The sequence below is a fragment of the Macaca nemestrina genome, chromosome 16 (genome assembly GCF_043159975.1).
Source record: "Macaca nemestrina isolate mMacNem1 chromosome 16, mMacNem.hap1, whole genome shotgun sequence".
Lineage (NCBI taxonomy): Eukaryota > Metazoa > Chordata > Mammalia > Primates > Cercopithecidae > Macaca > Macaca nemestrina.
Window position 1 is genome coordinate 19052669 of NC_092140.1, and position 19709 is coordinate 19072377.

Below are 19709 nucleotides of genomic sequence, written 5' to 3' on the forward strand. Positions count from 1 at the left end.
GTATTACCTCTTCAGATCTGGCTACTTCTAACAATCATATCAATCCTCAAAACAAACAAAAAACAACTTCAGTGATTTGACACCACAGCAGCTATTTAAGAAAATGTTTCACAGATAATTCTAGATTTCCAAATTCCAAAGAACATGCAGTCTCCTAGAAGAAACATGCTGAAGGAGCCCATGTTCATGTTGATAGATAGGTTCTAGTCTCATTATTTTAGAGATGATCTCAGATTTGTGTATCTCTTATGTTCATCAGATGTGACTTACTTTACTGGAGATCATAAATAATTACCCTAAAGCAAGCTCTTCTGCCTAGATTAACTCTCCTGATAGTAATACTGTCTAGCTAACAGCCAGGTTCAAATACTGAAGTGTGCTGAGGTCTTACAGATATTCAAGCTCATGTTCTGATTTTAGCACAATTCTAGTTTTAACATTCAAATCAATAGCGAAAATTATGATGGATAGCAATTCATTCTCACTAAAACACAGCTAATACATGTTCATTAAATCATGAAGGTAAAATGGAAAAACTAAATAGTTTGGTGACCTTTGAGAAATCATTTATTCTCCCTTATACTCAGTTAAATGGGAGTCTGGTTATTACAATAGAGATTAGTAATAATCAAGGTAAAATGCTTGGTAAAATGCATCACCGTAGGCACCCATCTTATTATACACATATCAATAAAAATAAACATCTATTTTTTAAGGGAAGAAAAGAAATGCTTCTTAATAAAGCTCTGGATGAACCATTTATCTTCTTTCAAAAAACATAAAAACACATAAAAAAGCATTATCTGACAAAGGAAAGTAGAAAAGATTTTTATCTTTAATTAGAGGTTGCAGTATACACTTAACTTCTGTAATCTGCAGTGATGAATCTCTGTGTAAACATTCAGAAAAAGAGGGGATACTGTGTCATGACTTATGAACTATAAATTACTAGTCAAGATTACTAGTCAAGAACAGTTTTATACATTAACAACTACTTTCCTCCGCTTAACAATGGCTCTTGAATAACAAAATAAATTATCAGCAATTCCAACCACAAATTTAAGAATTAAAGTTTAAAAAACTGGTTTCATAAATGCAAGCAGAGTAATAAATTTCATATATGTTAATTGCAGTTACTTATGTTCTTTGAGTGAAATAACACAAAGATTTTTCCTTCCCCTTTTGGCAAGTTCACAAAATTTATGAAAAGGCTTCACCTTTTTCTTTTTTGCTTAATTTCTTTTTTGCATCTCAGCTGAACACAACAGACAATAGCCGGGGTTATTAGGGAGACATGATAAAAGAAAAGGTTATGACCACTCAGACGATCATGTATACCTAAAACGTAACTCAGACTTTCTAGTCTTAACCTGTAGCTCTAATTTACTAAATGATCTACAAAGAACTAAAAGAGATAAGATTTAATGAGCAGGCTGAATTTTGTAACTTTGTCACTTTGGGTCACAAACACATATTCTGCCCTGAAAGTGAGGCAGAATACTAGTCATTCCCAGTGAGACTAGGTACAAGGGAAAAAAAAAAAAAACAAAGCCATAGATATTTTTAAGTTGCACTACATTATTTTAACTATTTAATTAAAAAATTTAACTACCAGATCAGTGCACTGTTTCTTGCTTAAACACACAGTAAGTAGATAAAAAATATTTTTAAAATAAGCCAGAAGTAAAAAGGAAAAGGCCTGAACAGCTTGACAAACAGCAACAGAATAATTTCCAATCAGTGACTATTAATGGGAATACTCATTTTATACAGCGATTATCGACAACCATTTAGCAATTCTTTAATCAGGCACTTGATATTTTTTTAGCTAGCATACTCAATACTGGGGCATCACACACACACACAAATATGGCTTTATTACAAAGGATTCAAGATGGCAACTACTTAGAATCCAGTGCCAACACGGATTATAACAAATCCAGTGAGTGTTTTGTTTTTCAATTATTCATAGAAAATTTAATCCTGATTAAGTATCCTTGGGCAGGAATTCATGGGTAGTTGATGACTGAAACCAACATTTATATGAAATGCTTCTGTTAATTTAATCTGTGTATACGGCTTAATTATGATTGGGGATTCAATGTAAGAGAAATGAATTCTATTGGGATCAAAATTTCAGTACCGTATCACGTAGTACCTTTTCCCTTCTTTCTTTTTAACCACATAAACCTGCTTGTCCCTTCGCCTAAGTGCTAAGATTTTAAAATCCTTTGTCTTTACAACCCGTGTAATGTATTTAAGTTTTATTTTTTCATAAACTGTTTGTCAAAAACCTTTGCTAATCAAGCTAAAACCTGAACTAGAGTCAAAAATGGCAGAAAAAAATTGGAGACTAACTCCACCCACAAATAAACAAAAGCCTAGTCATTTAACTGTGAACATATTTTATATTCATTTCCTGAAGTAATTTCAATTCCTTTAAACTCAAATATGAAATGCATTTCCTTAAAGCATAAAAAGCAGCAGTTTTTAAAATCAATGTATTACACTGATTTCATAACTGGACTAGTTTAGATATTTATAAGCAAGTAATCATTTAACTGATTACTTTTTATAAGACTATTAAACCTGAGTTAGCTATTAAGATGAGGCATTATAAGTGGTGAATATTTTACCAAAATAGCATATAGTTATTTTTCACATTTATTTCCATATAGAAATTGCTTCAATCATTTTATAACAACACTTTCTTCAAAGTTTGTTGTTTAAGTATATTTCAAAACATTTCATTTATTACCTTTTTTTCAGTCTTGGTACTGCTTAAATGCAGTTATATAAATAACGTGCTCTGCTTTCGCTGTTCCAAGTTTTCATACTAAATGTATGAAAAAAAAGTAACTGTATTTGGATCCTTATTGCACTCTTTTAAACCAATTCACTTTTCCTCTCAACAAAAATCAAGTATCAGAAATGAGGGCGACTTTTGTGTCCAGATGATATGGTCAGTGGTAGTGTTACTGAAGAAAGTGAAGAAACTTCCCAATATAGACTGTGAGATAGAAAGAGTCTGTAGAGAATAACCATGGAAACAGACTGGCAAAGGATAACACCTATTGTAATAACCTGAAAAGAAAAAGAAAGGAATGCTTTTACTGCATGCAGAAACAGAGAAATAATACTCAATTTCTCATGAATCTATATATGCTTTTTATATAAATACAATACTCTATCTTTCATCTTTACCATAGGTACATTTTATCAAAAAAAATTTCTGACTAATGCTCTAATTGTTTAAGGATAAAAAATCCCTTTAACAGTTATTTTGTAGATGAAAAAGTAAGGCACAAAAGAATAACTTGCTAAACCATTCTCTCCCAAGGGTATGCACTACAGACAAGAGTTTCAGTAAATAAGAAAAATCAGGTTCCTAGCTAATTTAGTAATAGGAATAAAGCATGCTCCTACCTGAACTTTAAAGAGTACTCTAAAAGCCCTTTCAAAAACTCTCAAGTTGCTTCTCTATTTTTGTAGACTACTGTCCTATCTATTCACCCTTTGTAAATACCTCAGGCTCAATAAACATTTGTGCATTCAGGCACATACTGCATTGCTTGTAAAGGGCTCCTGGCAGACCTCTATTTTGAAACGATGGAGCCATTCACCTAAGAAGGTAGGTATCAACACAATCAAAATGCATCATACTTCAGCATGGCACTCTGGTTTGTAGTCTGTTAAAGCAACTAGACTGATTTTTACAAATCTTGATTTTTACTATTATGTAACAAAAAATTTTAATCATTTTTTAAAAGATGTATTATAAATTATCTAATTTATAAAACAAAATTTCTATTTTAAAATTCTCTATTGCCGTTTCTAAAATAAGCTAAAATAGAATCAAGAAAACCTATTTCCACCATTTTGCTTATAAATATTTTGAAAATATTTTAAACTTCAAATTTATCTACTTACTGGTTTACTACTTTGTTTCAAAGTTTTAAATAACCCAGAAAATGTCTTAAAAAATAAACAGGCCCCTCCTATTTAAATATTCTCCCAATTAAGACAATATTTTCATTAAAAAAAACTACTTTCATCATGTATATTTCTTACCTTGTTTCTTTGGTAGTCGCTAAAAATGACAGAAATGCATGCAAGAACTGGATGGCATAAAAACCACAAGATACAGCCCTGAAACAAATGAAAAAGTGAAATAAGTACAGCTGTGTTTTTTTTTTTTTTTTTTTTTCAGAATGTACCATATAAAAAATGTTACTAGCATATTTAGGTCCTGATTAACCTCAACAGGCCTTTAGAGTAGAGCTTGTAATAAAATGTAGAAATAAATTTACTGTTGCTGTGACATTAGTATTTTGTTTCTAACCAAATGAGTATTTTTGGAGTATTTATAATCTTATGTTTATAAATCTGCTGCATACACATTTTGATACACTACAAATTATTAATATAACGAATTATTAAGTGACAAAAGCAAGGCACAAATGTGTAATATTCCTGTAAAAAGAAAAAATAATGTACATTCATATTTGCATGCTGATACACAAAGAAATTCTGTAAAAATACACAAAAAACATTAATAGTTGTTACCTGTTTGAGGGGTAGAACAGAGGAGGGGGAGCTGGGCAGGTAAGAATGGGTAACTGTTTATACTTTTCAAATATTTTTCTATTTTTCCTTGAACCAGGGGAGCTGGGTAGGTAAGAATGGGTAACTGTTTATACTTTTCAAATATTTTTCTATTTTTCCTTGAACCGGGGGAGCTGGGCAGGTAAGAATGGGTAACTGTTTATACTTTTCAAATATTTTTCTATTTTTCCTTGAACTATGGCAATGTATTCTCTTTCCCAAAATTAAATTTGAAATAAAAAAATAAGTTAGTAAATAGTAGCTGTTGAAATGTTTGGTACATTGAAGATATAGGAAGAAAAAAACAAGATATAGAAAAATGTTTCGTATGTTACTATTTGTATAAAAATGAAGGGAAATATATACAGGCATATATACTTAAAACTCTCTAGAAGGATAAATTAAGAACTAATAGTAGCAATTGTGTGAGGAGGTGAGAATAACTTTTTGCTACTCCTTACTTTTGGATGTTTGACCCTATTCAGAAAGTTAAATTAAAACACAAAATACTTTAAAATTTGCACTGCTTTAAGCATAAAGCAAAATAAGAGGCCGGGCATGGTGGCTCACGCCTGTAATCCCAGCACTTTGGGAGGCCAAGGCAGAAGGTTCACAAGGTCAGGAGATCGAGACCATCCTGGCTAACAAGGTGAAACCCCGTCTCTACTAAAAATAAAAACTTAGCCGGGCATGGCGGCATGCGCCTATAGTCCCAGCTACTTGGGAGGCTGAGGCAGGAGAATGGCGTGAACCCGGGAGGCGGAGCTTGCAGTGAGCCGAGATGGCGCCACTGCACTCCAACCTGGACGATAGAGCGAGACTCCGTCTCAAAAACAACAGCAATAATGACAAAAAGCAAAATAAAAAACCTTAATGCCTAAACACCTCAAATATATATTAACTTATCAAACAATAAGCACTACTGTCCCTGTGAAAAACTGAAAGGCAGGATGACATCTTCTTGTCTTATGCTCAGAAGCCTGAAGTTGGTTCCTAGGGCTGCAGCAGCAGCTTTGCAATGCTCAACACTAGGAATAAAGCAGGAATCTGGCTCTCCTTCCATAGCTGCCTTAGAATAACAGTCAATAACTCTGGACAAGATGGGCTGACTGAACAGAATCAGTCTGATCAGAATGCTGGTTTGAGGTGCTAAAATGAAGGGGTATGGATTCTCTCAATCTGACAGAAAAATGAAACCTTCTAGGGAGGGAGGGTTCTATAATGTTACTGCTCTAACCCTTCTCCTGTATAGAAAAAAACCGAATTTGCTTTTAGATCTCACTAGCAGAAGAAGGACAAGAAAGGAGGAATAAAGTGACAGGATCTCATGTGGATGGAGTGAGGCTGGCTGAAACATGAACCCAGCCTCCTGGCTCCAGCTGCTTATGCTGAAGGATAGCTCCTAACAGTTTGTTATAAAACATTGTATAACTCTGAGAATAACAGATTATAGTCAATTAATAAGTGTTGAGAAATCCAAAGCATATTTGATTTTAAAAATTTAAAATTATATTACAGAAAAAAATGCAAAATCCCTATTGACGAAAATACGAACCAGGCAAAACTGACCTGCAAAGAGTATATGGAAAGTACTGTCTCACAGGTCTTGTAAAATGGGGATAATACCTACATCCCATAAGTTGCTAAGGTTAAAGGAGTTGAACCACATATAGAACTTATGGTAGTGTCTGTCACATAATAGTTTTTTTTTTTTTACAAAAAAAAACAAAAAAAAAACAAGGTCTCGCCCTGTCACCCAGGCTGGAGTGCAGTGGCCCAATCTTGGCTCACTGAAGCCTTCAACACACAGGCTCAAGCAATCCTCCCATCTCAGCCTCTCGAGTAGCTGAGACAACAGGTGCTCACCACAGAGCCTGGCTAATATTAATTTTTTGTAGAGATGGGATCTATGTTGCCCAGGCTGGTTTCCAACTTGCGGGCTCAAGCGATCCGCCTGTCTCGGCCTCCCAAAGCACTGGGATTACAGGAGTGAGCCACTGTGCTCGGCCCAGAAGTTTAATAAAAGTTAGCATGTAGTTGTTTATTAACTTCCCAAAGAAACCAGAATGAAGTGGATAATCAGAATAAACCATTTTCTTTCCAAACCCATACTTTGGCAAATGTGATGTAGAACTCCCTTTTGAGTGTACTTCTCTCCACTGTGATGATCTGATAGAGTCCACAGCCTAATGACAATGCTAGGCAAATTCTTAGGACGATTAGGAGGATCCCTGCTAAGTTGTGGTGTGAATGGTAGCTATGATGACTGGTATCTTCAAACTGTTCCCAAAGTAGCAAAACACTCTGCAAAAGAAAAACAATATTACGTTTAGGAAAAAAAAGATTACACCTAATTAAATATTTTTTTCAACTCTTTAATAAACATCCCTTTAAATGTTATATAAACATTCCTATCAGACCATAGAGGTTGTTAATGAATAAAGTACAGTCTTTTCATCACTCTAATACCCTAAGCTAGAAAAAATGAATTTTTATGAAGTAAGACCAGAGTTAAGAGATTTTTTAAAAATTCTATTGCTGCTGGGCATGGTGGCTCTCGCCTGTAATCCCAGCACTTTGGGAGGCCAAGGCGAATAGATCACCTGAGGTCAGGAATTTGAGACCAGCCTGGACATGAAATCCCATCTCTACTAAAAATAGAAAAAATTAGCTGGGCGTGGTGGCAGGCGCCTGTAATGCCAGCTACTCAGGAGGTTGAGGCAGGAGAATCACATGAACCCAGGAGGTGGAGGTTGCAGTGAGCTGAGATCGTGCCATTGCACTCCAGCCTGGGCAATAAGAGTGAAACTCCATCTCGAAAAAAAAGGGAAAAAAAAAATTCTATTGTTGTCATGATTCAAATAAGATCATCTCTAAGGATGAAAACGAACTGAAAAGGTTAAAAGAACAAACTTTCTTCTAAATCCATTTCCTTTTTACTTCAACATCATTGAATGTAAACCGTTCTGCATTCAAACTGGCTATCTCAGGGTAACTTTCAAACATTTCAGTGTTTTTTGTACAACTCAGAAATTAAAAAGTCAGAATTGTTGATTTCAGACTTTATTCATTTTCATGCTAACATCCCTTGGTAAAGGACAGCATATTTTTATTATTCACTATAAATCCTCAGGGCACTTATTCATCACTGTTTACCGACATTTTCTCCCATGTTGCTAACAGTAAAAAGCTCAGCTAGTTCCTCATTAAGCTATTCTGTTTATTACTATTCAAAAGAAATTAGTGTCCATGTTGCCTCCATCTTTACTAAACATCAATCACTTAACTTACTCTAATATTTTAACCATTGCAACACACGTCTGCAGCTCTCTGCACTTCTTTCCTTTGTCAATTCAGCCAGCCCTCACTCAGAATTGAGTCTTTGGTGACTTCCAAGAACTTTTAGAATACATCAAAACTCAATAACAAATCCAATTATTAGGTTTTATGGGGTTTACCAGCAACCTCTTGCTTTCCTCCTTCTCACATCCTCTACACTAATTTTACTCCTGCTACCATTCTTGTTAGGTAAATTCCTTTGTCACTATAACATGTGAAATTCCTTCTTGGGCTCAATATATGCTCTGTTACTGAAAGTGTTATTCTTCCAAACCACCAAATTATACCCATCTGATTTCTTTTTTTTTTTTTTTTTTTTTAAGACAAAGTCTCACTCTGTTTCCCAGGCTGGAGTGCAGTGGCACGATCTCAGCTCACTGCAACCTCCACCTCCCAAGTTCAATTGATTCTCCTGCCTCAGCCTCCTGAGTAGCTGGGATCACAGGCATACACCAGCACACCCGGCTAGTTTTTGTATTTTTAGTAGAGATGGGGTTTCACCATGTTGGCCAGGCTGGTCTCAAATTCCTGACCTCAGGTGATCTGCCCACCGTGGCCTCCCAAAGTGCTGGGATTACAGGCGTGAGCCACCGCGCCCAGTCTCCCATCTGATTTCTTAACCTACATTTCTGAACTTCACTTTTGCAACACAGAAGTGCTACCACAGAGCTACCACAGCCCATGGTTCATATTTTTACATATTCAAACTTCCCTGTTTTCACATACATATGCTAATATGTGATCTGTATAAAATATGTATGTATTTGTATAGCCTCTGACTGCCTGTCTGATCTGCCTTGTCTGGGTTGTTGCTGAAGATCACAGCTATGTTTAATGTATTCTTCATAAATTCTCATGTAAACTCTAGTGTAATATCATCTTAGTTCTCAACTCATATTTGTCTATGACAGTAAATTAAAATTACAATGAAATAATAAAAATGTAATTTTTAAAAAGAAATAAAAAGTGAGAATTTAACCTGACATTGACACTACTCTCTGTAAGTCCTGGCTCAAAAACATTAAGTTGTTAGAATCTTAACCTTATTTTAATCAATTCTTCTAATTCAATTCTTTCTCATCATCCCCTTTTCCGGCACTATCTCCTTTCTAAATATCACCACCTGTGATATGGTCTCTTACCCAAATCATTCATGTAAATTCAATACTCCTATTCCACTCAAAACCTACTATATTAAATAAATACTAGGGATAGAAAGATGAATAAAGCACTGGCCCCATCCTTCATTAATATATTTTTCAATTTATTTAATGCATTAAACTTATATTATAATGTCCTTTACAGAGCCTAAGTATATATACTTCATTTTCATCTATAGCTAATGCTCATCAAAAACTTAGTAAAAATTTTATTTTTATACCTTTCTTCTTAATTTTTACAAATCCATTGAACACAGGCATATGGGTATCTTAGAATGTCAATACTATTAATACAGAGGAAAAGAAAAAAAAAAGGCATGCAGGACCCTTATAAAAGACCAGTTTTGTTTTTACATTTGCTTTCAAAAACAAGATCCCATTCTTTTTTAGTCTATATTTGGCCTTTTAATTAATCTTAGATAATCACCTGAATTCTTTTATGTACAAAGTAGCCAATCCTAAAGATTGACAATGGATAAATCTCAAATCCATTGAATCATTCATTCAATGTTAAGTACTTACCATGTGCTAGAGAAATATGAAAGAAAGCTATTATTAAGTAGGAAATAAGACTCTAACCTAGTATTAAATATATGGTGCTTAAATAAGCTGACAGGAAGCTCAAACTCAGGTAAATTATAATTAAATTCTGCAGTCTACATATAGTTGCATCCAGATAATTAAGATTATTTGATCTAATGCTCTTTAAATTCATACTTTAAATGACACAAATTGTAGAAGCTCAGACATTTCAAGAAAAAAAAAAATGACACAAATTCCTCATGGGTCCCAGCTTTCAATTCTGAAATGAGGTATGCTCCAGTTTGCATTTCTGAGGATTACTAAGCAGAAACAGAGTATCAACACTCACCTGTGTCATGACAATGAATACTGCAATGCCAGTGGATGCAGGTGTAGAATCCCACTGGAGAGGTCTGCTTTGAGACTTCTTCATTCTGACTATCGTCCAACCCATGCATAGACTCAAAAGCAAGTATAACATCTGAATTTGGGAAGCGATGTCAAAAACTAATGGGACGTGAAAACCAATGTCAACCAAGTTTACACAATATTAAAAAATTTAGCGCTTTTTGCGTTATGATGAGAACATCTTTTTTTTTTTTTTAACCACAAAAAGACAGCTATTTTCAAAGAGAAGCTAAGGAAATTCATTGAGAGATATTCGCATGTAATAATTCTAAAGATTTAAAAATTGTCATAAATTTTGTATATATTTATAAAAATAGTTAAAACAGCAGCAATACTATTTAAAAATACATATATATGCCCATACCATATGTCCATTAAGTCCAACCTTAACTCTCTTCATTTCCCATTTTTCTTAGCTTTTCTAACTACATAATCTTGTTCTCTGCTCACTGCTTGTTAAATTCTAAATATGATTTAGAATTTAATCATATTAAATTGTTAATAACTCACTGCTTGTTAAATTCTAAATATGATTTCTGCAATGTGGAGAATACTAGTACCTTCATTTCTGAGTTTTTTTTTTTTGATGGCTGAACTATAAAGAGTATTTTCTAAAACTATTAACAAGAAACAATACAATGAAATGCATAGCTCCCATAACATCCAAACCTTGGCTTTACTTTCAGAATCCTGAAGACACATGAGAAGCTCCAAACATTAGTGTGATGTGCCACCAGGTGGCCATCACCTACACTGCAGGGGAAGCCTGCTACTTCAAACAGAAAAGATGTATCAAAACCACCTGTATCCACGTCAACACTATAAGAAAACAACGAAAATCTATAAATGCTTCAAGTTCCATATATATATTTATTTTGTGAGGTAGTATTTAATGATTTTTAAAGAAAGCTTATCACTTTTCTTCATAGTGTATTTTGATGTAAGTTTTAGGCTTTGGGTCAGAAATAGAAAAGAGTCAGTACAACAGAGAATGGAATTAAAATAGGAAGAAAACCTTCAGCTTTGAGTTAAGAAAATTTAGGTCTGAGTCTAGTCTCTACCACTCAATAGCTGACTGACATTTGGAAATCTGTTTCACATCACTGAGCCCAGATCCTTTATCTGCAAAATAAGGATATGCAGACATACTCTTCTATTGAGGATAAGATGAGAGAATGTATATAAATATGCCTAAAAACAATGAAGAGGCAGAGTGTAGTGACTCATGCCTGTAATTCCAGGACTTTGGGAGGCCAAGGCGGATGGATCCCTTAAGCCCAAGAGTATAAGGCCAGCCTGGGCAACATAGTGAGACCCCATCTACAGAAAAGGAAATTTAAAAATTAGCCAGGCATGATGGTATGTGCCTGTACTCCCAGCTACTGGGAAGGCTGAGGCAGGAGGATCACCTGAGTCTAGGAGTTTGAGGCTGCAGTGAGCCGTGACTGCACCACTGCACTCCAGCCTGGGCTACAGAGTAAGAACCCTGCCTCAAACAAACAAAAAAACAATGAGGAGCTGTACACATTACCTATTATTAAGAAGAAACTAAGTAGGACATATGGGGACTTAAACTAATCTTGTACTCAGTCAAGCTGATTTCTAAACAACTTTCGACAGAAAATTTATACTATGACAAGAAATAGTTTTAAAAAAAAAGCAGATAGCAAGTGTAAAAGCTTTTTAAAAAATGCTCAGAAAGATACTCACATTCTGCCAAGCTTCCCATAAATGGTACCCCTATTCCATCTTTGGAGTAACTGAGGAATTGAAGAAGATTAGTGTAAATGACAAATGTGAAAAAAATTGTTCATAATCAAAGTAAGCATAATTTTGGTGGACTAATTAGGATTAATTAGATGTAATGATGAACACAGTTTTAGTGGTTTTGAGTTACCTGGAGAAATGAATGTAATTAGCTAAAGCTGAACCAGCTTGTAACAGCAAGGCAGTTGTCAGAACCTTTAAAATCATGTGCATGGGTCCTCCTTTCTTAATAGCCTGCCACAATGATTGAGCATAAATGCAAGCAATCACAAAGTACACTAGGACTAGGAGGAAAAAGAACTCATGTAACCCTGTGAAGAGAAGAAAGGGAGTTTGCTTCAGTAAAACAAAGCCAGTTATCGTATTGGGTTGCTTTCAAATCTCCCTGTCAGTATATTTCTAGAACTTGTTTTTTTAACTGGAGTCATAGCATTCACCTTTGTAAGAGAAAAAAAAAAAAACTCTTAAAACTTGAACGTTTTTGTGACTTGGGGCAAAATTTTAACTACAAGAAAGCAGATTAAACCAAACTAGTTAAGGTCAATCTGTAGGAAAGCATAATGGTCAGGGAAACCCAAAGACTCATCATAAAATCACAGTTTTATTTGAAAACAGTAAATGAAAATAGTGATTTTAGCATTCAGTTAAATATATGTTTTACCCCCAAAGTGAATTTCTTTTGTAAAAAGTTTAGAAATAGATTAGCTCAGTCAATAATAATTTAAAATACCCTGACAATGTATCTCAAAGTGTGTTCTCTTGCCCAGCAGCAACATCAGGGAACTTGTTATAAACGCAAATTCTTGAGTTCCATCCAGTTTTTGATCTACTGAATCAGAAACTCTTGACTAGAGCCCAGTAATCTGTGCTTTAGTAAGCCCTAAGCATGATTCTGATATAGCTAACGCATGAGAACCACAGCTTGGGAATGTCCCAATACCCTGAATTTCCATTTGGACAAATCTTCAAAATATCTGTCATGTCCAGAGATCTCTTCTGAGATGAACTGTCTACAGCTCTTGCCAAAAATAAAAAAAAAAAAAAAAAAAAAAAAATCCTGTGGAGATCATGCAACTCCATGCCAGGATTGGCTGAAAATTGTAACACCTAACCAAATGGCTACCAATGCAAGAGGCCAACAACATAACAATTTTAATTTAGGCTAATCATCTTCTCTTAGTAGATCAAACTATAAAGCAGAAAGGAAAGAGGCCACAGAAATTGAAGTTGAAAGGAGATGATGTTGGAACAGGCCAGAGGAATCAAACTGAGCCATGATAAAAACCAAAGTTTTGAGGGAGCAGAAATTACAAGTGAGGAAAGAGAGATGGCTGGCAAAGAACAAAGAATGTGCAGACTTTATATTAAAAATGAAACCAGTCATTACAGCAGCCTCTAGTGCCTACTAGCAGCTTTTTAGTACAGTTTTCATGTAACCTTATTATAAATGTCACTTTTTCTGTGTTAACTTGAAATCTTTTGACTGAGTCTCCATTTTTCAGAAATTTCAGAAAATTTTTATAATAAAGCACCAGGCTAGCTTTCAGTTTAATGGCTAACATTTACTTGGTTACATGTCAAGATAGTCCCTAATATTAAGACTTTTACATTCTATCTAACACCAGACTGCTCTAACAGTGGTGTGAATAGAGCTGTCTTAATTAAGTCTATGGATGAACTTTCATTCCAATGGTAAACACCAAGCCTGCTCTAGTGTGCTATTTGGGTAAACTTCAATTAACAGTCAGAGAAGAAAATATTTCTAATATGTGGAAAATAATTTTGTAAAAGCAATCAGAAGACACAAATCATAAGAATCAATAAGTAGCTCAATCATGCTTTTGGCCTGGTTAGGGGGGAAAAGCAGCAAAAAGTATTTCTGCCACTGGGTGTCTCTCCTTCTCTATGAATATAAATGTGGACAGTTAACTTTTCTAGTGCAGGTGAAAAAGCATGTTTAGACTTCAGGAAGGGAAGATCAAGTAAAATAGCATATTTTCTTTTAAAACTCCTTACATAGAAAAGCACTCTAGCCTTAGAAATAATGGCAACATAATCCTGGAGTGGTTATAGTACTGGAACAAGACAGAAAATACAAATGCTAAATATATTATAACAACTGTGGGACAGTAAAGTTCCTTATGCTATCCTGTGTTTTGAATCTTAGTTTTTATCTTTCCTTCTTTGTATTAAAGAATTAAACATGGCATTCAATTTAAAGTTTTATTTATTTATAATATTTTACAGAATATCTTTAAAGTTTCTAACTTATAGGATAAAGTTTCCGACTCCACTAAGTTACAACTCTACCATGAAAAGAAAATGCTCATACTATTTACTGAGGAATCGGAATAATGTAGAAGGAAGGACTCTGGAAAATAAGGTATACGTTACAGTAAAAAATGTTTTAGGATTATTCACAGTTAATAATCTTCCAGCAAAAGCTAACATTATAATGAACACAAAAATTATTTCATTGACATAACATATTAAATAAATTGAACTGGGTCATGCCCCACACTTTATTCACTGAATTTTAGATGATTCTTACCTTGAACCTTTCCATAAAATACTTAAAAAGATAAAATGCTAGCTCTGCACTCAATGTTCTTTTAAACAAATCATCTCTTTAAAAAAGTCTGTCTTTTTGGTCAGGCGCAATGGCTCAGACCTGTAATCCCAGCACTTTGGGAGGCTGAGGTGGTTGGATCACAAGATCAGAAGATCTAGGCCATCCTGGCTAATGCGGTGAAACCCCCCGTCTCTACTAAAAAAAAAATACAAAAAAATCAGCCAGGCATGGTGGCACATGCCTGTAATCCCGGCTAGGAGAATCGCTTGAACCTGGGAGGCAGAGGTTGCAAGTGAGCCGAGATGGCGCCAATGTACTAGGGGGGACAATGTCCAGCCTAGGGGACAGAGCGAGACTCCCTCTTTAAAAAAAAAAAAAAGTCTGGTTTTTTCATCTCTTCAGCTACCAAGTTTTTGTTTTGCCACAAGCAAAAATTGTTTGTTCACTTTGAAATTAAACTCAATTTGTGTTCACTTTGCTTGTTCACTTTGAAATTAAAACCTAATTTTAAAACAGGTGGGCACTAATTGCCAAATCTTATTATACTTAAGAGTTAATATACACTAAAAAAGTATACACTAAAGAAGAAAAATACTCTTAATGAGCGTACAACAGGTGGTGAACACTTGTAAGGGAATGTGTAAGGTTTAAGGCAAGCTTAAAGGAAGCAGCATTGGCAAAATAAAGTAGCAAGAAAACTTAGAGGACAGCTTCAATAAATTCAGCCCCAGCTAAATGATGGTAAGTAAGAAAGGAGGAGAGCCTAGGGGGAAAGGGTCCTTGGGTTCTGGGGCAGCACCTGGAACAGACATTCCCGCCTACCCATGATCCTTGTCTCAGAGCCCCAGTGATCTCCCACACTCAAGTGTCTCAAGAAATATCCTGATTAGTCTAAATCAATCAGAAATTCCCATACCCTTACCAGTAGGAGGTAAACCTAACCCTTTTGACATATTTGTCTACTTTTATCCTCTTTCTTTCATGTCAACTTACATTTCTCTTATGATGCTATGACCCAGTTCTGAAAAAGGAAATGTGATAGGAAGCTTCTGGGAAAAATTTCCTTCCTCCTAAAAAGCGATACTGAATATTGCAATCATCTAGACATGATGCTCAGAACTGCCACAGCTAACTTTGAACTTGAGGCAGCTAGCTTAAGAACACTGATAGTCTGAGGATAGCAGGGTAGACAGATGCTAAATAAACCACCCTCGAGAAGCCTCAAAACTTCTTGTTGCATAAGATAATTCATTTCATTACTGTCTACACCACTTGCATTAGGGTTTTCTGTTACTTTAAGCCAAAAACATTCCAACATGTCACCAGTAACACACTACTGAAGCTAAATGGAAGATCCAACCCATTGTCTTTTAGGACATGGAGGAAAACAGGGATAACACTAAAGAATGAACACAGCTGCTAGAATTTTAAAAACAGTGAGATGGCAGATGTGGCAGAGCCCGTAGTATTATTCCAGTGAAAACCAGTCTACATGCCTTTTGGTAATAAGGCTCTCAGGATTCTGGGTACTTCTTGGTCTCTAATTAGAGTACAAACATAGTTAACAAGGATTCTAATTTTTTTTTTTTTTTTTTTTTGAGACGGAGTCTCACGCTGTTGCCCAGGCTGGAGTTCAGTGGCGCGATCTCGGCTCACTGCAAGCTCCGCCTCCCGGGTTCCCGCCATTCTCCTGCCTCAGCCTCCTGAGTAGCTGGGACTACAGGCGCCCGCCACCGCGCCCGGCTAATTTTTTGTATTTTTAGTAGAGACGGGGTTTCACTGTGGTCTCGATCTCCTGACCTTGTGATCCGCCCGCCTCGGCCTCCCAAAGTGCTGGGATTACAGGCTTGAGCCACCGCGCCCGGCCAGGATTCTAATATTTTAAAGATGCAGTTTTATTTTATTTTACCTTCAAGTATTATAATCCTATTTAGTACTTTGTCAAGTGGCATCACACTTGCCTTACTTTCTTTGTTTAATCTAGACCAACTCTGAAAAATAGAGGATTAACCAAAGTCTGGTAGATAGAAAATACATAATTGGTTTGAAAGAGAACAAATTACAAAATTTAACCAGAACAACATGTAACATTAATTGCAACTATTAGCACCAGGTTATTCTAATTCAAACCTCTGAGACATGTGGTAATAATCAATTTTCTATAAAAAGCATAGCAAATCAATTTTTCCTACTTGGAGGAGATAATTAGACAAACTAGCAGAAGTTTCTAAAATGAATTGAAGATTTTCCCTGTAAACAAATTCCATACCTGAGGCTACAAAGTAGGAAGAATCCCTCTTAAGGCTCTATTTTAAAACACATTACTAAAACATTGTGAAATATGGACTTTTAGATCAGTGGTTCTGTACTTAAGAATCAACTTTAGAGCTTTAACTGGCTTCCACTCCAAACCAAATCTATCTGAGTCTCGGGGTGTGAACATCTGAATTTTTGTTTTAAACCTCATAACCTTAAACTAGATGCATACAGTGATGGGTTAAGAACCACTCATTGATACTTCAATGTAGAGTTATTCACAAAAGCTTTTAGGTATTTTAATCAATAAAATGATGTGATGTTTAGAGGAAGCCACAAAACAAGGCTGGATGGTTTTGGGTACTTCTAGCACTTTTTAATGATTAATTCCCACAGGTTAGCCTTGCATAGAATGTCATGCTTAATGAAAATACATACAATTATAGTGAGGTTTTGCCCCTTGTTTAAATATTGTTGCTGACATACTCAATGTAACTTACCCACTGTAGTATAAGACAGCTTTTAGACACAAGAGTAAGCATAAAATCAAAATCAGTCACAAAATCAGGAAAAGGTAGGTCAGAAGGAGTCAGAACTAAGAACTGAATCACAATGGTTAGTATGGATCATAAAGAAAAGGTTGCCACAACTCAAGATGTTGAGGAAAACACTGGAAGATATAGGCAAGGTTCAGGACAAGGCAAGGTATGACTGGCATTCAGTAGTCCAAGCATGGCACAGGGCACAAATGTGATCACTTTATAGCCTGGGATAAAAGTTTACATGCCAAATTGGTGATAAAGAAAAAGACCAAAAATGGAGGCCTGGATAAAGAGGCAAGTAAAAGCATATTAGGATCCAGAAAAGTCTCATGGATCCACTCAATACATAAAACCACCGTTTGAGCCAAAGGGCTACAGCCTGGAAGGCAGGAGAGGAAGTGCTAATTCATCTGGACTCCAATAGAGGCAGCAGGGTTTGCACATGCAGCAACTGCAGCAGAACATTACTTCCTAGTGAGCCTTGACCAGTCCTAAAAACAAGTGTCATGTGAAATAACGAAGTCTTACAGTTAAAAAGGACTGGAAGGCTGCGTGCAGTGGCTTATGCCTGTAATCCCAGCACTTTGGGAGGCCAAGGCAGGCCTGCCTTGGCCTGAGGTTAGGAGTTCTGGTCAACATGGCGAAACCTCGTCTCCACTAAAAATACAAAAATTAGACAGGTGTAGTGGTGGGCGCTTGTAGTCCCAGCTACTCAGGAGGCTGAGGCGGGAGAATCGCTTGAACCCGGAAGGCAGAGGTTGCAGTGGGCCGAGACTGCACCATTGCGCTCCAGCCTGGGTGACAGAGCAAGGCTCCGCTTCAAAAAATTAAATTTAAAAAAAAAAAAGGACCTGAAGAGCAGTTCAGTCCAACCACCCATTCAATGCTCTTAGTAGACCTGGGTTCCATCAATGCCTTTCCAAAATACAGAAAAATGTTGGCATCTTTTACAAAGATTAAGGAAATGGAAGGACTAAGTTAATTTCCAATAATGATCTATACTAGTCAAAGGTATCATAAATGAAATTTAACCTTTACATTCATTTGCATTCAGAAACAACTTGAGTAGTTTACACTACATCATTTCTTTCACAGAAAGAACTTTAAAATTAACCACTTTAAAACATTTAGGGCCAGGTGCAGCAGCTCACACCTGCAATCCCAACACCTTGGGAGGCTAAGGTGGGAGGATCACTTGAACCCAGTAGTTTGAGACAACCTGGGCAACATGGTGAGACCCCATCTCTAAAAAATAAAAATAAAAATAAATTAGCACGCCATTCTGTCACTAGATATACATTTTTCCCAAACAAAGGATATTTTTAAAAAGTTTATCCCTTAAAACATTATTTGTGACCTACTGTCACAAATCTCAAGTTGCTTTTTTAGCTGTGACGAATTTACACTTTGAACTAAACAATCGGTTTAAGCTAATGTGGCCTCACTCCTGCCTCACCTCCACCCACGCCACTCTATGGCCAACAGGATACAATGGAACTAAATTTTTCTCTTAAGCAGATTGACTCTTTCAAACAGCCAATGAACTCATGAAGAGGTAAACCATTAACGCTTTTCTTTGACAGATGGCGTACAAATCCTTACTCCTACATGGTAATTTACAAATCAGTTATACTTCATAGCATGTTTATCATGATCATAAGAAGTCATTCACTTCTGCTGGGGCTAGGAATCTCACCTCAGTAGGCCAGGACATAGTTACCTAACATTTTGATGAAATATTTTATATGAGTAAATCTGATTCTGGGAAGTATTATAGACTCTGATCATTTAAATTGTTGTAAGCTTCAATGAAGGCAATCCCTAAATCTGTTCAAACAACCTAGTAAAGAGTTAACCATACAAAGCAGTTCAGTTTCTAATCTCATTTAATTATTGAGTTAACAACTGAAATTGTTCAATTTATTACATTTTTCTGTTTATAAAAATAATGCAAAGTTATCATAAAAACAAAAATATTTAGAATTATAGAGGAAACTAAAAACTGCACAAGTCATTTCCTGTCAGGAGCCCAAACAAACAAGCAAACAAACAAAACTATACAACTCTACCAACTCAGAGTATCAAAATAATCTGTTAACAGTTTTGTACTTCTGTTTAATTCTCTGCAGGTTTTAATACACTCAAATAATACTCTGCTTTTAAAAATTAGTATTATGGCTATCAAAAAGGTATAAGAAGATTCATTTAACCATTTCTCTACTTTTGGACATATAGGTTGCTTTCATTTTTTTATTTTAAAAATACGACATAAATATATTTGTGCATAAATCTTTTCCAGAATTTAGGATATATTCAAATACATATTCTTACCAGATTCTCCAGCACTAAAATGATCAAATGGATTCCCTTCGGCATCTGGGTTTAGTAACACCATTTCAAATGGGATATCTTCCACCTGAGAATTCTCCTTGTCATCTTGGCACGTATACTTGTCTGCATAAAACACATGCCACGTTTGTGGAGATGGAATCTGGGACACTGTCAGATTATGTTCGGTCTGGTTCATGGTCACTTTAA

The 19709-nt window shown here is 35.6% G+C and overlaps 1 protein-coding gene across 1 annotated transcript in view; it reads right to left on the minus strand.

Annotated features, from left to right (window-relative positions):
* Positions 1-211: 211 nt before the first annotated feature.
* Positions 212-19709, minus strand: part of LOC105477279 (G protein-coupled receptor 180) — a 30495-nt gene continuing 10997 nt past the window's right edge. Inside the window, exons 3-9 of the mRNA XM_011733737.2 lie at positions 19503-19703; positions 11932-12112; positions 11745-11794; positions 9976-10133; positions 6718-6909; positions 4072-4149; positions 212-3084 (exon numbers count right to left, since the gene is read on the minus strand). Of these exons, the coding sequence (XP_011732039.2) occupies positions 2926-3084; positions 4072-4149; positions 6718-6909; positions 9976-10133; positions 11745-11794; positions 11932-12112; positions 19503-19703 (1019 nt within the window). The 3' untranslated portion in view covers positions 212-2925. The remainder of the gene's footprint in view (positions 3085-4071; positions 4150-6717; positions 6910-9975; positions 10134-11744; positions 11795-11931; positions 12113-19502; positions 19704-19709) is intronic.